Raw genomic sequence first — 18,913 nt, forward strand, 5'->3', positions numbered from 1 at the left:
CAACCAATGAACATTCGAAAGCCATTTCTAACTGACAACAGGAACAAAGCCTTCATTGTGCCAATTCATGCACAGTTCACATCTCCTCGTTAGTCCTCATGCCTTTTTCTGTCCGTTATGAAAAAATTTTATATTTAGGAAAAAAGACATAACTGGAAAAAAACAACTACAAAAAGAAACTTGATGAATATAGCTCACAACTCATCACATCAAGATGTAGAGCAGTGGTTCTCAAAGTGGGGTCCAGAGACCCTCAGGATTCCTTGAGGGGGTTCAAATGGACCCGGTCTGTAACTCTGAGTGTATCAATGGAACCAAATGGACCCCGAATTTGTACACCCTCAGTGCTGTTATGGGGGTCCCTTAATTAATTTAGGCCTGACCTCGAAATAAAAAAGAAATCTTCTAAATCAGTTTTCTGAAATAAATATTTTCACGATTTTTCAAAAATAGCAGACCTACAAGCTCGTAGCGAGCTTGTAGATCTGCTATTTTTCAATAGCTAAATTATAACATAATGTTTAAAACACCAAAAGGGGTTCCCGCCCAAAATGGGTTAAAGGGGAATTTCTTCCTAGCCGTCTTTTTACAAAATTATGTTGACTAGTCCTTACCCGTTCTGAATATATGAACAGCAAATATATATATATATATATATATATATATATATATATATATATATATATATATATATAGAATATTAGTGGTCCATGACATGAAAATGATGTTTGACAGTCAGCAATATTGTTGCTTATTCTAGATGTATTTTCGGATTTTGTGACTTTATCTGGCCTGTTAACATTTTCATAGACCTGGTTGCTTGTTTCCCTCTCAGTCAATGTGGCAACCCTGGTGTTGCTAATGTAGCTTAGCACACAACAGCTAGTAGCAGTAGTAGTGGTAGCTATGTAGCAGCCTTCTAGCTTCATGTTTAAAAGTATTTTGCGCAATTTATGTCCCCGAATGTATGGATATGGACTTATGGCTCCATCGCTGCCTCTTTCTTTAGTAGAAGTAGAAATGTAACGTGTTGCTGAGTGTTTAGCGTCCGCACACACACACACACACACACACACACACACACACACACACACACACACCGCCTCCTGGCCTGAGGGGGTTGGAGTGATGTAAAAACAATATTTGTACAGTGAAATACATCGGTAAAATCGGTAAAATGTAGCCTAGCTGGATTCTGGGAGCGTGCAGATTTTTTTTGCCATGTAGAGATGTGTGGTAATAGTGTGGCTCGGTCGGAAGATAGATGACAGACAGCACAGCCGTTTACCCCCGTTTATCCGTCTATTAGGAGACACACACACACACACACACACACACACACACGCGGCGCCAAATTGTATAGGGCACATTTTGTTGTGTTGCAGCGGTAGCTAGAGGAAGCATGCCAGTGGGGTAACGGTGATAACGGTGGCCTGTGATGCAGGTGGCGCTAAGGGACGGAGGTGCGAGGACTAATTCACTAATTATGGTCCATGCCTGTGTGAAAAGTGGGAGTGATTCGTGCAGTTAATGATGAGATAACGCGCTGTCAGTGACATTCATTCAGACATTCATTCAGACATTCGCTGAATTATTATTTAGATAATATGGATATTGACCAAAAATATATATTAAAAATAAATAAAGATATAGGTCCTTTAAGAAAAGCGTAGGCTGGGTCTAACGTCAGCTCACGTAGAACAGGAATAGTTGCAGCAACAACAATGCATGGAGTGTTGCTGTCATATCATCTAGGACAGATGTAAACAAAAAACAAAAAACAATTGTGCGATTGAATAAGAGTTCTAGTGTTTGATCCGCACGGACGGTAAATCCGCTAATTCGTTATGGAATGCTCTGCATGTTTGGGTTTTTTCGGATGGATACGTGTCTTCATGCGGTAAGAAAACAGCTTGTGCGCAACTCCCATTTAAATGAAGAAGTTTGAGAACCACATATGTAGATACCTTCATCCTCTCAACAGAGTCTGGGGAGGCGATGGCCTGGTGGATGAGGTAGGTGTGTTCCATGTACTCTGTCAGACGCTGCAAGAAGCTCAGGGGCTCATTGAAAATCACTGGCATTGTAATCTTGGAGAGCTCCTAAACATTGGGAGTGAGATAAAAAAAATAAACAATGTGTTAACATGAAACACTCGGTTGTTTTCAACCGAACAAATTCTATGTGTGTGCAGCCATGGATCAGCTGCACAGAAGATCAGCCATGAAGGTGTGCTATGAAAAGCATAATTTCAAAATTCACATTAACATCCCATGTCTTTTGATGGCAAAAGAAAGCATTGATTGGAGCTAAATAAAGGATTAGTGTGAATTCAAGGCTCTATATATCCCCTGCCCTCCTTTTTGGTGTGCGCCAATAAAGAAATGGAAGAGAGTGTGTGTAGTTAAACGTGATTGTGTATTGAATGAAAGCTCACCATTCCAATGCATTTCCTGAGGATGCTCCAGATGCTAAAGTCATTTCTTGAGAACATAGGTGCAGGTAAACTGATCCTGAAAGCAACACGCACGCACACACACACACACACACACACACACACACACCCACACACACACCCACACACACACACACACACACACACACACACACACACACACACACACACACACACACACACACACAGCAATAAGGCTTTATGAAGTGTTCCGACTTCTACAACTGATGCAATGCGACTGACTGCTCAGTATATCAACAGATTAAATGTGCCAGACATGTAATGGATGCAGCGTTCATGTCTTATTCAAGCGAATACAGTCTTCAGTTCAAAACAAAAGGCTGTAGTGTAGTTTCAGGTGCAGGTAATGCTGACATGCTGGACCAGCGCCTAGACTGATAGTCAACACCCAAACGCAAGGTGTTGAGGCTAATTTATGCTCCTTCGCACAACAGTGTCACGTGCCAAAATAGCATACATACAAACTCTATGAGTCGTGTTGTGAGTTTGTAGCCCTGCTATTTTCGCTGTAGGGGTCTTCCTCAGGGACACCTCTACACATTGCGGAGGCTCAAACCTGGGATCTGCCGTTTCCCAGGCCGCCTCTCTCTCTACCCATTCAGCTATGGGCACCCATAAAGTAACATTGCCTTGATTGATTGATTGAAGTATGTATTAACAGTTTGCAGAATGGTTGCATTTCAAATGAAAGCATAACTCAATACAAACACTACTTTGGACGACACACTGATAAAGCATTACACTTGTTTACAACAGGGTCCACCTTTTTTAATTCATTAGAGACGAACAAATATACACTTCTATATAAAATCATGTAAGGAGGTGAAAAGGGAAAGGAAACATATACAGTAAGGGGGAAAGGGAGCGGGGGGGATTCAGATTTTACGGGGGCCAGTTTTGAACTGTAGCCGTCCGTAGGTGCCCTTTGAGAGCGGTTTTGAAGGAGTCAAGGGATTCGCATGTCTTATTGGCTGTTGGTAGGGTGTTCCACATTTTGGTCTCCTGTATCCGAGACCAGCTGTGCAGAGTCATCTGCGAACAGGAACAAGTTGCAGTCACAAGCTGATGTCATGTCGTTTACATATATTAGGAACAGTAAAGGCCCTAGTATCCTTCCTTGTGGAACGCCACAGCTCACTGGGAGGGGAGGGACAGTGTTCCGTTCACCTCCACCATCTGTTCTCTCCCCTCCAGGTAGGATTGTATCCAGCTCACTAATGTGCCATCAAAACCAATTGCTTTTAGCTTGTTAACCAGTGTGAATTGATGCTCAAATAGAGGAGGCATGCGCCAGTGGAGTGGGATGTTCTGAAGCCAGATTGGAATTCGTACATTAATTATTTAGTGGCAAGATACTTTTCAACCTGTTCATACTAGACAATTTGTTCCCATCACTTTTGAAATGGAGCAAGTTAGAATAGAAATAGGGCGGTAGTTGTTGGGGTCTAATTTGCTCCCTTTCTTGTGCAGGGGGGTTACTTTGGCCAGTTTTAAATCTTGGGGGACCTGTCCCTGTTTGATGGAGAGGTTTATTATGTGGGTGATGATTGGAGCTATAGAGATGGCTGAGTCTCTGAGAAATGTGGAGGGAATATTGTGGGGTGGAAGGAAAGGCACTCAGTCTTTTAAGTACCTGCAGTTGTTACCATTGCCAGTTTAAAATCATCTTTACAAGCCTGAAGCTCAGCTCATAATATCACCTCTGACTAAGAGGGCGCCACAATCCACAATGGAGAGATTAGTTGACACATGATCGTGCCGAGTTCCGATTATTGCATTACACACACTGTGACCTCATCAATGTTTTACGCCACCCAGATCATCCCCTCAACTCAACACAAGCCTTTCTCTAGGCTCCAGGGCACCGGCCCACTCTCTAAATTATTCACACTTTTGACTTGGCAAGACCTTCAGTAACGACGAGAAAAGTGTTAATTTAACCCTGCAAGTATTTATTTTCACTCCCGGTCCCGGGGGTAGAATTATCTCTCTTTACTACATAGTTAAAAAACACAGCTAGGCCAACTTGTCCATTTTGTGGACACACACACACACACACACACACACACACACACACACACACACACACACACACACACACACACACACACACACCTATGTTCCGGGACTCCGTTGGGTTGAGCCTCTTCCTCGTTGCCATGGTGATGGTCTTGTAACATGCTGGTGGGGCTGCTGCGGTTGCTGCTGAACAGGACGGAGCCTTCCTCCTCTTCCTCCTCGTCGAGGGAGTTGCTGGCCACTGTCTCGAAGCCGCTCAGGGAATGCTCTGACTCTGACTCTGAGACAAACAGCCACACACACAGCCCACATGCATGCATAGGTTTACGTGCTGGGAATGTCACACCTAGCTAAGACAGGTCGTTGCAATGCTGCAACACTAGCACAGTGCAGTGCAAGAGGTCCAACAATATGGATCTGCCATGTTGGCATAGATACGTTACACACAGCAAAATAAACAGTTGAAGGTAGTGCAAGTGATGTGTTTTGGTGAAGACAAAAAGGTTTCTGTTTAAAAGTTGCATGTTCTGTTTACTAAAGAGCTAGAGAGAGACGGGGAGACCCTTGTTACAGAACAAACACTACTATCACTATTCACTACCAATCATTACTATCAGAATTTATGGAGCTATTTAATACAAATTTTAACAACAACATATCACTTAAACCACAACTACTTTTTTCTTTCCGCAAAGTAACAGAGCAAATTAGATATCACAAATAGTTACATACATTCGATAGTTATTGTCAAACTTTAAAAGCTTCTGCAAACACACACACATATGATAGAACTGATAACACAAGATATCTTTAAGCCAATGTTGCAATAGCGTAACCAACTATTTTTTTACATTTAATTTAGTTGTCATGCAAGTATTTCAACAAACAATTAGGTGTCGTGCAACCCAGATTCGGCACTAACAAGGGACAAAATTATTTTCACTAAATGTGGAACTCCCTACCAACAGTCATTAAGACATGCAAATCCCTTGACGCTCTCAAAGGGCACCTACGGACGTCTGCAATTCAAAACTGGACCCCTAAAATCTGCCCCCCCCCTCACCACCACCCACCCCTTTTTCCCATCACTGTATATGTTTCTTTTCCCTTTTACCTCCTTTATGATGAATTCATGTTCTCTTTTTTTTTTGCTATATAGAAGTGTCTATTTGTAAGTCTCTAAATGTTTTGATGATTTGAACAAGGTGGACCCTCTTGTAAACAAGTGTAATGCTTTATTGGGCCGTCCACTCACAGTTAACAGTCTTTGTATTGAGTTGTGCTTGAAATGTACTGTAATTCTGCAAAATGTTAATAAATATTTCAATCAATCAGTCGTGTGAAATGGCTTCAAGTAGTTCTTGCACATTCAAAACACTTGTAACATGAGGAGCCATGTTGACACCAAAGCCATCCACAACACGAGACAGTGTTCCAGTGCCCCATAAAGGTGTAGGGGTGCAACAGTAAAATTAAAAAATCGACAATACAATAAAACAATCGATTAGAAATCGATCCCTATTTTAGACATGCATGGTAGGTGAAAAGTAAAAAGGAAATCTTTAAAAAAAAGTGAAGATAGCTGGATATACAAGATCACAACTTGTCGCATCGTGACAAGTTGCATGCCTGTAGATACACTATTGTCACCATTTACTGTTTGCATGACACTGTTGTGCTAAGAGTATAAAGTAGGGCTTAACTGGTTAATCCATTCATCAATATCTACCAGTGTTTCTCAAGGTGGATTCCACCAACCACAGAACCAACTTGGTTCCTTTTGAGGTCTAAATTGACCCTTACAAGTGTGTAACCAAATGGACCGTAACAGTTCCATTTGTATACTGTCAGAGTCTAGAGGAAGCCTTGAAATTTAAAATGTTGAGATCCATCGATATATACACAAAATAAAAATACACTTCCCGATTATTCGATTAATCGAAAAAGTAATCGATAGCATTAATTGCCAAAGAAACATTCGATAGTTTCAGGCTTATAAGGGTGAACAATGAAGCCCTTCTCAAAACTCTTCCATCGTCAGCTGTGTAGTTTTAATAAAACAGTTGAACTCACCAGACACGGCGTCGTAGAACTCATCCTCACTGAGGGCGCTGCGCGGAGACGACCCCTTGACGACGGATTGCTCAAGTTCGTGGTGCTCTGTGGCGAGCGTCTGCAGCGCCTCCGACAATATCTTATTCTTCTCCACCTCCTGCTCCAGTTTCAGACTGCGCACCTGTATCCACAAACACACATGCATCCGCACACACACACGCGCACACACACATACGCACACACACGCCACATTCAGCGTCCAGCAGTCCAGCGTGGAAATTGTGGAAATCAGTGTTTCCCAACGAATGGGTCATGCAACCGCTTTTATGGGCCACCATGAGTAAATAACCACCTTTTTTATACAATTTAAAAACCCAGTACTGAATCAAAACTTTTTAAAGAATTTCTGAAATAACAATAAAAAAATACAAATCCATAGAAACTAATTGTAAGAAAATGTCTGCAATGAGACACGTTGTGAGCTTGTAGATCAGCTATTTTCCAGAACCCCTGGTGTATTACACAGCATGGTGATCCTCTGATAACCTCCCTGCTACAGCGTGTCCTCTGAGATAACAGACATCACAGAGGCCTCCGTCTCTAGACCAAGGGTTCTCAAACTTTTACATTTCAAGGTCTCCACTTAACTCAGAGCATTCCCTTAACGGAACCATGGTTCCATTTGTATACGGTCAGAGTTACAGACCTGTAAGGGTCCATTTAGACTCCCTGGCTAAAAAAGAACCCTGCGAATCCCTGGAATCCACTTTGAGAAGCGATGCCCTAGATGGGAACCGGTGCTGAGAGACATGTTTTCTCTGTAACGGAGGACAAGGTATCCTGAAGCGGCCATCTCAGATGGCTCGCCTGTCAACCTGACTCCGCTGGACGAGAGGAGATCAAATGACAGCTGTGGACTTGGAATATGAACCGTTTGCCAAACCTCTCATTTAGGCATCAGAGCAGAAAACATGAAGATGTGTGCTTATTCCTACAAGTAGGTCTGCAACAAATCGATTTAACGTATTGTTACATATTTGATTTTCGGGAAAACAAGCTTTTGTCCTTGTATTGTTTTAGTACGAAAATGGCATATTTTGAAGCTCACAATGTGAGATTTGGACAAAATCTGTAGGAGTAGAAGCCAAAAGTGTGTTTTGGAGAAAATTTAAATTGGCAGGATTTTTTTTCCTGACGAAAATGGGCGTGGCCTATATGTTGAAATGCATCATAAGACATTTTGATTTGACGACTTACGGATCAAAGCATGCAAGTCCTGCATTTCATAGTCCTCTGGAATGCAATGAGGCTTAGCTCACTTGTAAGCCACTAGTTTACTAGGGGCACCCCTAGTAAATTGAACGAATCGATTCATCAATAAAATATATACATTAATTAATTGCAATGTAAATGTAGTAACGTAAATAGTATTGGCATAATTATATGCCCACAAGCAACACAATGTAGGCAATAGTATAGTTTTGTACAAACAAAGCTTAGAATAAAATAAACAGCATGCCTCTGTAATAATGTTATGAGAAGAGTAAGAGAGGATGAAGGTAGAATCAACATGGGGATGTCACAGATGAAGAGTCTCTGCTACGGCATGCCAATGAGCAGGCTATCTCTATTAAGCTACATGGCACCTACAGTACTTTCCTACATACAGTGCTAAAAGAACAAAAATAATAATAATTGAATAACTGTGAGATGTAATTAGAAATATAGCTGCAAGCAGCGATAAGGCGGGACCAAGAAAGAAGACAATACGCAATAAGAACAATAATGCACAAATAAGAATCACTGGTAGAATCACGTTGTCGTTACCCGGATTTGAACACACAACCTTGTGGTCTGAAGGCGAGAGCTCTACTGACTGAGCTACACAGAGACAATCAGTGACTAGTTTGATAACAATCATGTGTATCCTCGTTTTGGGCATGTCATTATCCATTATTACAGTGTGTAGTTGTGTAATGGTCCATACATTGTGTGTAGAATGTTTCACGCAAATTGCTCAAAAAACCAGGCAGAAAATCAGGTATAAGCATTCTTCAAACTGCTCTTACTTGTCAAAGTGACAGATGTGTTCCCCCTGAGTCAAGGTGGAAACAAGTGCCATGAATTTTGGCCAAACAAAGCATGAGTGATGACTGTTCAAAGGTTTCATTTTCAAAAGATTGCTATAGCGCCCCCCTTTGGCCAATTGGAGTAAGACTGGTTACAGGCCTATTTGGCATGACCCTCTACCATACTGTAAAGTCGCATAAGCATATGACGCTGCATGTATGTATGAGGGGCAGAAGAATAATTTTCACAAAACAGCAATTTTCATTGGCTCATAAAAACGTAATTTGTCCGTATAGGTCCAAAGTTCCAAAGTTTTCGTGCATTTGTGTCATTACCAACGGTCAAACGGTTCATGAAAAATGCACGTTCAAAGTTTGCATTTTCAATTGAGTGCTATAGTGCCACCCTTTGGCCAATTGACATGGGCTTCGCATAGTCACCGTTTGGCATGGTCCTCTACCAGATTCCCGCGTTTCACGAAAACCGACTGCACGGTTCAGCCAGAACAGCTATTTTTGGCAGAAGAAGAAGAAGGAGAAGAAAATAAACACAAAAACAATAAGTGAAGTGACTTCTTGGTCCCTTAATTAAACCACAGAGGCCAGTTTTTCAACTCGCCAGCCAAATGGGTTATACTGTAAGTATACAAGTGATATGACTTTAATTCTGCATGTATTTACAACGAAATTATCATGCCCAAAAATCTAAATGGCTGATTTGACTCTTGACCCCCAACATGTAGTTACTGCACTCTGCCTCTTTTTTTTTTGTTAGGTTTTGTAGTTACTTCAATTTTTATCTTTTTCTCTAAAACAAAATGTAACTCTGTTGCAAGCTAAAGCAGACATAAAGGTGTTCATTTTAAGTCATAACTTAATTACGACCTAAAATGTAGTTACTGCATGACTCTGGCTTTGTAGTGCAGTACAGTGGAAACCTTTAAAAAATGCAGAGCACAGCAGTGTTTTGGCTGTGCAATACTTTCACACAACAAACTACATTAGGGCTTGCCTTACAGTATGTGGTTAAAGGTGGTATAGTATTTATTTGTTAACATTTGTGTAAAATTTGTCTAAATTACAGGTGTCTCCCCATCTCTATAGTTAACAGAAAATACATTTTCGGGTCAGGATACCAATTTTATCCAATCTGGCAAGAGTACTCTTACCGGATACAGGATAAACAAGTTAAAATGAAAAAGAAATAGCAGACAAAATTAGCAGACACTGGGGTTCTTTCTCCTTATTGGATAGAATTGCTATCCTGACCTGAAAATCTATTTACTAAAGAGCTGGAGACACAGGAGACTCCTGTTACTGAACAAACACTCTATAGCAAAGAAGATTACACTCAGATTTAAAGCTTTTTAACAAAAACACATCATCCCTCCTTTTGTGAGAGGGAAATAGCAAGAGTCGCAATCTCCGGTTTACTTTCCGTATCTGCGTGAAGTGGGCAGACACATTATTAGGAGACTGGAAGAATGTTGGCGTCTATTCATTTTCAATGGAAGAATGAACGTGAACACAGCTTCTGATCCATTCTTTAGCTCCATGATCACTGAACTAAATATTGGACACAATCATCACAAGTCACACAATATTTCCAAGATGTTCATACTAAAATGGCGAGACAAATCAGGAGAAAATAAACGTTCTCTATCCCAGCAACACACTCTCGCGAGATTTGGAAAGATATCTGAAATGTCTGTCAATCTGAAGTCTGACTGACAACACATAGATAACTCTGGCCCCATATCTAAAATTAGATTATGTATGTGAATATTATAACGTGAAATAAATCATGAATGAACATGAAAAGTGAAATAAAATGCTTAATAATATTTGTCCATAACTGTCTTAGACTCTTGACTGATGTGGGCTGATTTGGGAATCATGACATTTGCCATGTTATTTCTCCTATAGTGTGTGCACTGTAAACGGAGTAGACGGATAGCAGTAACGGGAGACTTGACACCTACCCCATCCTGTTTGTTGAAGAGGCTGAGACAGACGTTCAGATTGTAGCAGGTCTCGCTCGACAGCACGCACACCTCACGCATTTTCTGCAGCAGGGCGGGCGGGAACCCTGAGGGGACAAAAAGGCAGTAGAGTCTAAACAATTAGGTGCCGTAGTAATGGCAGAAATGCATTGAGGTGAAAGCGAAGTAAAATATCAACAGCCATTCTATTTAACCACTTGAACCCTATATACAGTACTTAGTTGACCCAATGTTGATCCCAGAATATGGACGCTAGTGATGTTTTTCGATACATATAAGTGCAGGAGAAAGAGAGAAAATGGTTACCACAGGCTTTATGTTGAGCGCCCTAAACCCTTTAGCGTGGGACAACAATCAGCGTACTCACTCTTTGTTTATGACACAACACATATGTGACATACACAAATGCATATTTTCATATCAAAGCAGCACATGGCAAACCTTTGTGTATTTGGTGGCCATATGTGTGTGTAGCGTTAAATAAATGTGGCATGATGACACTGACCACTGATCAAGATGTCTAAATAAATATTTCACTAGTCAGTAGTCACCATCTTATGAAGCATTTATTTTATTTTATTTATTGTTTTCCCAAAGACAAAGACTTGGGAGTTGGGGGGGGGGGAAACATTAAGAAAAAAGAAAGAAAGATATTTTACGTTCTGCAAGTCCGTCTTCTTTCACCATGGAGAAGAAACTGGTCAGCTCTTTCTCCAGAGTGTTGTGGCTGGCCTCAGCGGTCTGGTAACAAAGAGAAACAGCACTAAGTTTACAAAAAGGAGATGCACTCCGTGGTGTCTCCTTCGGCAAAGCGTATATCTAATGTGCGGCCGAGCATAGACATGGTAATCTCCTGCCTCTGATTGGCCTAACGACACTGCCCGTCTCGACTGTCCTCCGAGATGCGAGGTTACTCCGTGGTGGGAAAATGATACAAGAGAATGACAGAATGCAGCCTTGTAACTAACTTTTAAGTTTTATTTTTGTAGAAGAGGCAAACTAATATTGTTAATGCCGTTTGCTTTGATTGAACACAAGTGTACGATGTACTATGATTTGATTTGGGTGTGTACTTCTAAATAAGTGTACTATTATACTAAAACTGATAAAGGTGAAGGGAAAAGAGACCTTTTTACAATACAATAATGTTTCAGGTTTACACATACAAATACATTACACAATAATCAACACAAGCCCTTTATTTAGAACACACCCAAATCAAATCACATTATGGCGTAAATGTTCAATCAATCATTCAATCAAAACAAACGGCATAAACAATATTAGTTTGCCTCTTCTACAAAAATAAAACGTACAAGTTACAGGCAGTTCTCTTGTATCATACTGATACCATATACTTTTTTCCATATTTTCCACCACCTCGCAGCAGAGATCAGACTATCCAGTCAAGACGGGCCGTGTTGGCAGGCGGGGCGTTACCATGTCTATGCTCAGCCGCACATTAGATATACGCTTCGGCAAAGACATCACAGAGATGAACGCAATAACTCGGGTGTTGCCAATGTCAACCTTTCCGGATCAGGGCCCACTTGAAAATCTATGGGATAAAGTATCCATACTGACCACACAGTGGTCAGATGGGTGGGCCGTCTGCATTTTTAGAGCATGTTTATTTTAATGAGTTCAGTTGTGTTCAGGCTTAGACCAATGGAACCAACATACTAGTATATACTTTAAAGATGGGGTACAGTGATTTCTCCAGTTTTTCATGTGTTTAAGAGGTGACAGTACTTAATTATACCCCTTAGTGTGGTTGTTATATGCAATGATGTCTTCCCTTTGTATTTAGGGTTTCTTCCTGGAGGCTGAAACCTTGACAGTCAAACGTGCCAATGAAAAAAACAGTGATATGGTGACATCACAATATCATCCCTCCCCTAACCCCTCCCCCTTTATCATATACGGTATTCTGGGGTATAGAATGGATATAGTATTATTTATTGGTATCACAATTTGGAGCAGACTGATTTTCTTGCGGCATGAAGACCCATTGAAAGTTAGACAACACACTCCATATTTGGGCCTAGCTGCATTGGGAACTTCTTATATGGTTATGGCCGAGCCATAGTGACATAACTACGTGGTCTCCCTTGGACCCCGCCTGCCGACCAGTCCTCCCTTAACCAGTTTTAATATATAAGATTTAGTTTTTATATTATCATTAAAATCGTAGTGTTTCACCAATTATTTGGGGGCTCACTTGCAATACCCTCATGGCCCACAGGTTGGGAATTGCTGCGATAAACAAAAATTAAGTGTTCTAGCTCAGTGGTTCCCAAACTGTGGTGCATGCACTTCTTGTGGTGCGCAAACGCTCTCTAAGGGGTGCTTGACATGAAAAGGGTAATGGTGGTGCAAAACAAACACTTTTGTAAGAAGATAGAGCAGCTGCGGGAGTATACAGCAGTCTCTCATTTTCGGCCAAATTAAACGAGGGGGGGGGTCAGCTAGGTCAGGAGGTAACAGGGGGTGCACGGCCAAAAATATTTGGGGACCGCTGTTCTAGCTTAAGGCCACCTGCAGTGAGTCTGTGAGGCCGCTCAGTGACATCACTTCGTCCTCGTCCTCCTCGCTGCCCTGTTCCTGGGAGCAGTAGTGTGTGCTGTAAGCAGAGTGCTCCTCCAGAGCCTCCAACCACGCCTAGGAGACATTGAGCTGTTTCCATTAACGTGTCAACTACTGTAGGGCTGAAGAAAGACAAGATAAAAGAGACACACACATCCTGGACCTACTAGGCTGGGTGCTGGATCAAAAGCGCAACATGTAGTGAAAAATAATAAAACCTGCACACCAATACAGTTCTCCCGTTTGCAAAATGTATTATGTAACGTTTAGAGCCCTACAGCTCAAAACGCCTTAATAAGAGCAAATAACAGGAAAAACAAGAATGACGAGTTATAACTGTCAGTTGCAGAAAGCTCTGGTTTATGAACATCTACTGTACAGTTTAATCAGTTTGTGTGCCGCAGCCTCTGTCTGCATCAGCTCACGTTGTGGCGTTCAGAGTATGGGTTTTATGCCCGCGCCGTTCAGACTATGGGTTTTATGGGTAAGTCTCCCATTGGCTTAGAGGCAGCCTAGAGACAAAGCAGCCAATCATGAAAAAGTGTCCACTACAGTCTCTACTAGAGGTAGTAGTGAATGTAGGCCAGGTGCTTTTAAAGCATCTGGCAAAAATATATTTTTCAACAGGCCTAGTGTCAAGTCAACAAACAAAACTCCACATGTTGTGAACACCCATTGATCCATGAGAGAAAAAAACATCTTACTTTTCTTGTAGCCTCTGGGTCATTTTTAGGTGAAACTTTGAATTGATGTAAGCTGTCATCAAAGCACTTGATGGTAAAAAAGCAAGGATCTTTTGCTTTGATCTGAAACATGGAATTGAAGATAAAGTATAATTATCTTGAATGATGCAAATCTGCAATGACAGGTATTGTAATAACCAATATTACTCAAAATTTACATGACTTGTACAATCTATTATACATTGGAGAAGTGGTACCCAAAAAGCTGTACGCAAGAAGTGGTACCCAAAAAGCTGTACGCAATACGTTGTACCCAGAAGAAACCCAAAGCCACAACAGCTACGTCGCTATTGCAACACCCACAACACCATCTTACACACTACACCCACACACACTCACACGGGCAGTGACGTCACACACTTACCCTTCGCAGTGTTCAAAAGCTATCTCCTCATAAGGCGCCCGACGCCAAAGCAGACCACCAGCCGTCAAACAATAGTCTTTGCACTGCCAAAATAATGCCTCCCTCCCACACTCACGCCGGCAATGCATTTGTTTAATACAAACATTCTCGCCCCAATCACCCACACCCCCGAGGCTTCCCTACACGGAACACTAAGCATTGCTGCCTATGCTGTTGCCCCAACAGGCCCAGAAACAAGGCCTTTAACCACGCTACTTACATACACTACAACTCGCTTACAATTCGCAAACCTGGCAACACTGCCCCTCGGCCTGTTGCCCCAACAGGCCCAGAAACAAGGCCTTTAACCACGCTACTTACATACACTACAACTCGCAAACCTGGCAACACTGCTCTGTCTTCTCTGTTCTCTCGGCTGCAGGAGAAGAGAATCGGCTCTCGCAGGACAACGGAAAGAAGGAAGGGGATGAATTATAGGCTCACTATTTTGCTTATTCCTTCTAAATCTCTGTATTTACAAAATAAATGACTCAGCGAATCCCTTAGTTAAATCAACATTGTTCATTGTCACTACTTGGATTTTGCCTAAATATTTAAATTACACGTATAGCTTTTGCTATTTTCGCCTGCCAGCCAACTGCCGACTACACACGCCTGCACACACACGCACACGCCTGCCTTGCACACACACACACACACACACACACACACACACACAGGAATAGGCATGCAGGCTATACGGCGGCGAGACAGCACGTTATAATTTTCAGTTTCATTAAATAACTGTTTCTCCGCACGCGCACGTGCGCACACGCACGTGCGCACACAACATTATTCAAGTGAAATGCATAACGCCATACACACACACACACACACACAGGAATAGGCATGCAGGCTATACGGCGGCGAGACAGCACGTTATAATTTTCAATTTAATTAACCAACTGTCTTTCGCCACACGCGCACGTGCGACGGTGCTGTGCTGTGAGTAAACTGACAACGCTTGGCTTTCAAATCCCTTTCTCACAATCTACAACAGCACGTTATCATTGTCATTGTGCTATAATAATAACTAATAACCCATCCGTTACTACATGTGGAGTCAACTCCCGCAATTTCCTTCTTCCCATAGTGCGTGGCGAAGTAACTCTGGGATGAAGTGCCCGCGAAGCGGGCATAAAATTCTAGTAATTATACATGAGCATATCCGGTTTCATGCAATAATTAATTCCCAATCGTTTAAGACATTTGTCGACAACAGCGACATGCTCAAGTAAGGGAAAGTGGTTAAGTGTCACAAGGGACTACCAACTTGATAACTTGACTCACCAGACAGTTGGCCTGTGTTAGAGACTTACAACCTTGCCTTCTGGTAATGTCTGCTGCATCTAACCTTCAATAAGACACAGTGTGACAGAAGCAGACAGAGAGAGAAAGGGAAGATCTTTAGTTAGACAGTCACATTTAGTATAAAATGTATGTGAAAACAATAAGTGGAGGTACTAAGTTAGCCTACCTACGCTACAAGAAATGTAGCATTCATCTGTTGAGAAGTACGGCAGAATGACGAGAGAGAGATCATTTCTCCCACATTTGACATATAGTTACAGATTCTGTATTTGTGATAAAGGTGGTTCCCAATCAGGAGACTAGAACAGTGGTTCCCAAACTTCTCAGGTCGAGACCCAAAAGAGAGATTAGATGTTTGTCAAAGTAGTGAAAATAGCCGATCTACAAGCGCACAAGTGGAACGTAGATCGGCAATTTTCACTAATTATTAGATTTGTTTGTTTTTGTTTCTTTGTTTTAACATATACAATTATTTTTATTATATTATTATGTATAAAAGAAATCTTTTGAAATGAAAAGAAAATAGGATTTTTACTCGAGTCGCGCCCCATAAAAATTGTTTGTGGGTCGCGGACTAGAGGGTACCGGTACATACTGTTTAGAGTACCAGGACTAGAGGGTACATACTGTTTAGAGTACCAGGACTAGAGGGTACATACTGTTTAGAGTACCAGGACTAGAGGGTACATACTGTTTAGAGTACCAGGACTAGAGGGTACATACGGTTTAGAGTACCAGGACTAGAGGGTACATACTGTTTAGAGTACCAGGACTAGAGGGTACATACTGTTTAGAGTACCAGGACAAGACCCCGTCCTGGAGGACCACCCAGTACGACCGCCAGCTGAAAAACCTGGAACTCTGTGGGATGAAACTACATTAGATCTGCATTCATTATGGGTCCAGCATGAGGTTTCTGTCCTTTGTCAATCAGTAAATATGAACAATTCAATACGCCAGTGTTGTACTGCACCTTCCACAGCAGCCCTTCGAAGGTCTTGACATGACGTGTCATACCCTGCAGAAGTAAGAAACATACAAAATCCTTTTCGTGTTGATGATGATGCACATCATCTATTTATCCACGTAAATTGGTGTAATTGTCCTAGTGAGGTCTTCTGTAGGAGACAAACGACTTGTCACACAACAAAATGTCAAAATGACCAAAATGTGTTACCTCTAGAAAGATTTATTTGTTTATTTATTTGAAAGGATCCCCATTAGCTGATGCCATGGCAGTCAGCTAGTCTTCCTGGGGTCCACACACAACATCAATATCAGTATAAAACACAATTAAATAACATACATAAATTCTCAATTACGTATAAAACAGATTAAAACAAACACTATATAGAATAACTTAACCTAAAGTTGTTTTTTCAACTGGTCATTCAAGTAAATAACTCTTTACCTTTTTCTTAAAGGCTGATTTATTACAGCGATATGCCCATTAACAGCATGCCTTGTATTGTTCTTCAAACAAAAACAAAGGCATGTTTGACTTAATGACACAAAAGAAAAATGTGGCCAAACTTGAGGAAATTCTTTGCTCAATAGTGAGAGGCTGGAGTGCATATTTACAATACAAGTTCTTCAGCCCAGAACAAGTCTGGCTGCCCCATTTTGTGCAACCTGTAATTTAACTAGATTCATTTTAGACGTAGATGACCATACAGTTGAACAATAATCCAAGTGACACAAAACTAATGATTTATAAAAACTTGACCCATGATGTCAGAATGAACATAAGATTGACACTTTCTTGTGACTGCAATACCTCTGCCCATTTTGCTGACTATTGTATTTACATGCTCAGTCCACGATAGTTGACTGTCAAGGACTTGTGGTAGGACTGTCAAAGGTAGACGCTTAATAAAGTGTTGTATACTCTGATTGGATGGGGGAAGACCACTGACAGGGTACTCACTCGATGGATGTTGCCTTCCAAGACTTGCGTCATCACTGTGTCATTGGCCAGATCAAATACCGTCTGACCTGGGAGATAGACACAAATATCAGATTTTAGTACAAGTTGCAGCCTCCATTGCCTGTCAAGTCTCTGCTGTTTTTTAACACTACTTTTCCCTGGAAATTCTTCAAAATAAAGGCGTGTGCCAGCAGATATGGCAGATTTACTCTGAAAAGCCCTGCCTTCCGTTCCCCCCCAAAACCGGGAGGCATAATCTTCCGTTCTTACCTCACGCTAAAGTCTCTCTAGAGCAGGGGTGGGCAACTTTGACGATGGAGAGGGCCATTATATTTCCATATTCACTCCAGAGGGGTGAGTATGGAGTCACTGATGCGACACATTTTTAGCTGCGACCACGCTAGCATAAGCCACTGTTGTCAGTCCCAAATATTCAAATGCAAACTGAAAGCCTGGTTGCCGCTTATCACCAAGAGAACCTGTTATTTCTGTCAAGCAATAAGGTATAAATAAGTCCAGAGGAACCAGTGACAAATCCTTTCAACAACATGTATTTTCACAGTGCCACTAGAGTGGCCCTGGCGGATGAATATTAATGGTGTGATTCATCAACTGTACCATTCTTGTTCTTGATATTGGGGTTAGCTCCACACTTGAGCAGCTTCAGGGCACACTGATACTGGCTGCGGTAGGCAGCACAGTGGAGCGGGGTGTTCCCCAACAGATCAGTGCAGTTGATGTCTGGTGGTTTCTTCCTGCTGAGCTAGAAATGATAGACAAGAAATTAAGTAAATAACACCACACACAGACACACACACACACACACACACACACACACCCACACACACACACACACACACACACACACGTGTGGATGTGACACTAACCAGCTGTGTTAGAGTAGAGAGGTCACCCTCCCTGGCTGCTTCCAGGAGTTGCTCCTCCAGTTTCCTTTCCTCTGTTCTCTCGGCCGCTGTCATGAGCAAGATGAAGCGTGTTATTAATTAAAAGCATCTACCGGTAATTAAAATGCTTACATAGTGATTCGTGAGGAATAATACATTATCCGATGTCACACCGATTAAGCATTAGAAACGGATTTAGTTATGGAGTTTGAATGTACACTTGTACAGTGTACACCGCTCTACAATTTCGCTTTCACAATAACACCTTATGCCCCATTAATTTCATTGTTTGTTCTGCAGTGTCACACACTAAAATAGCCGCTCACAAGGCATTGCATCGAGATACGTTGTCAACTTGTAAATCAGAAAATCCTTTCCGATGCTCGATACGTTGATCAGTGTGCAAATAAGTATAG

General features: G+C 41.6%; 1 protein-coding gene across 5 annotated transcripts in view; it reads right to left on the reverse strand.

Moving 5' to 3' along the window:
- Nucleotides 1–18,913, reverse strand: part of osbpl1a (oxysterol binding protein-like 1A) — a 32,227-nt gene that overhangs the window by 7,466 nt on the left and 5,848 nt on the right. For 3 of the 5 annotated variants that reach the window (XM_080770239.1, XM_080770242.1, XM_080770238.1), the window contains exons 6-19: nucleotides 18,480–18,565; nucleotides 18,211–18,355; nucleotides 17,593–17,660; nucleotides 16,639–16,683; nucleotides 16,453–16,526; nucleotides 15,645–15,708; nucleotides 13,913–14,014; nucleotides 13,161–13,283; nucleotides 11,282–11,363; nucleotides 10,602–10,708; nucleotides 6,569–6,731; nucleotides 4,592–4,775; nucleotides 2,438–2,513; nucleotides 1,968–2,102 (exon numbers count right to left, since the gene is read on the reverse strand). In XM_080770239.1, coding sequence (XP_080626365.1) covers nucleotides 1,968–2,102; nucleotides 2,438–2,513; nucleotides 4,592–4,775; nucleotides 6,569–6,731; nucleotides 10,602–10,708; nucleotides 11,282–11,363; nucleotides 13,161–13,283; nucleotides 13,913–14,014; nucleotides 15,645–15,708; nucleotides 16,453–16,526; nucleotides 16,639–16,683; nucleotides 17,593–17,660; nucleotides 18,211–18,355; nucleotides 18,480–18,565 — 1,454 coding nt within the window. Of the gene's footprint in view, nucleotides 1–1,967; nucleotides 2,103–2,437; nucleotides 2,514–4,591; nucleotides 4,776–6,568; nucleotides 6,732–10,601; nucleotides 10,709–11,281; nucleotides 11,364–13,160; nucleotides 13,331–13,912; nucleotides 14,015–15,644; nucleotides 15,709–16,452; nucleotides 16,527–16,638; nucleotides 16,684–17,592; nucleotides 17,661–18,210; nucleotides 18,356–18,479; nucleotides 18,566–18,913 lie in introns of those variants that run through there. The other 2 variants (XM_080770240.1, XM_080770241.1) reach the window with 2 other exon arrangements.

The sequence above is a fragment of the Protomyctophum bolini genome (assembly GCF_963924005.1).
Source record: "Protomyctophum bolini genome assembly, chromosome: 8".
Taxonomy (NCBI): domain Eukaryota; kingdom Metazoa; phylum Chordata; class Actinopteri; order Myctophiformes; family Myctophidae; genus Protomyctophum; species Protomyctophum bolini.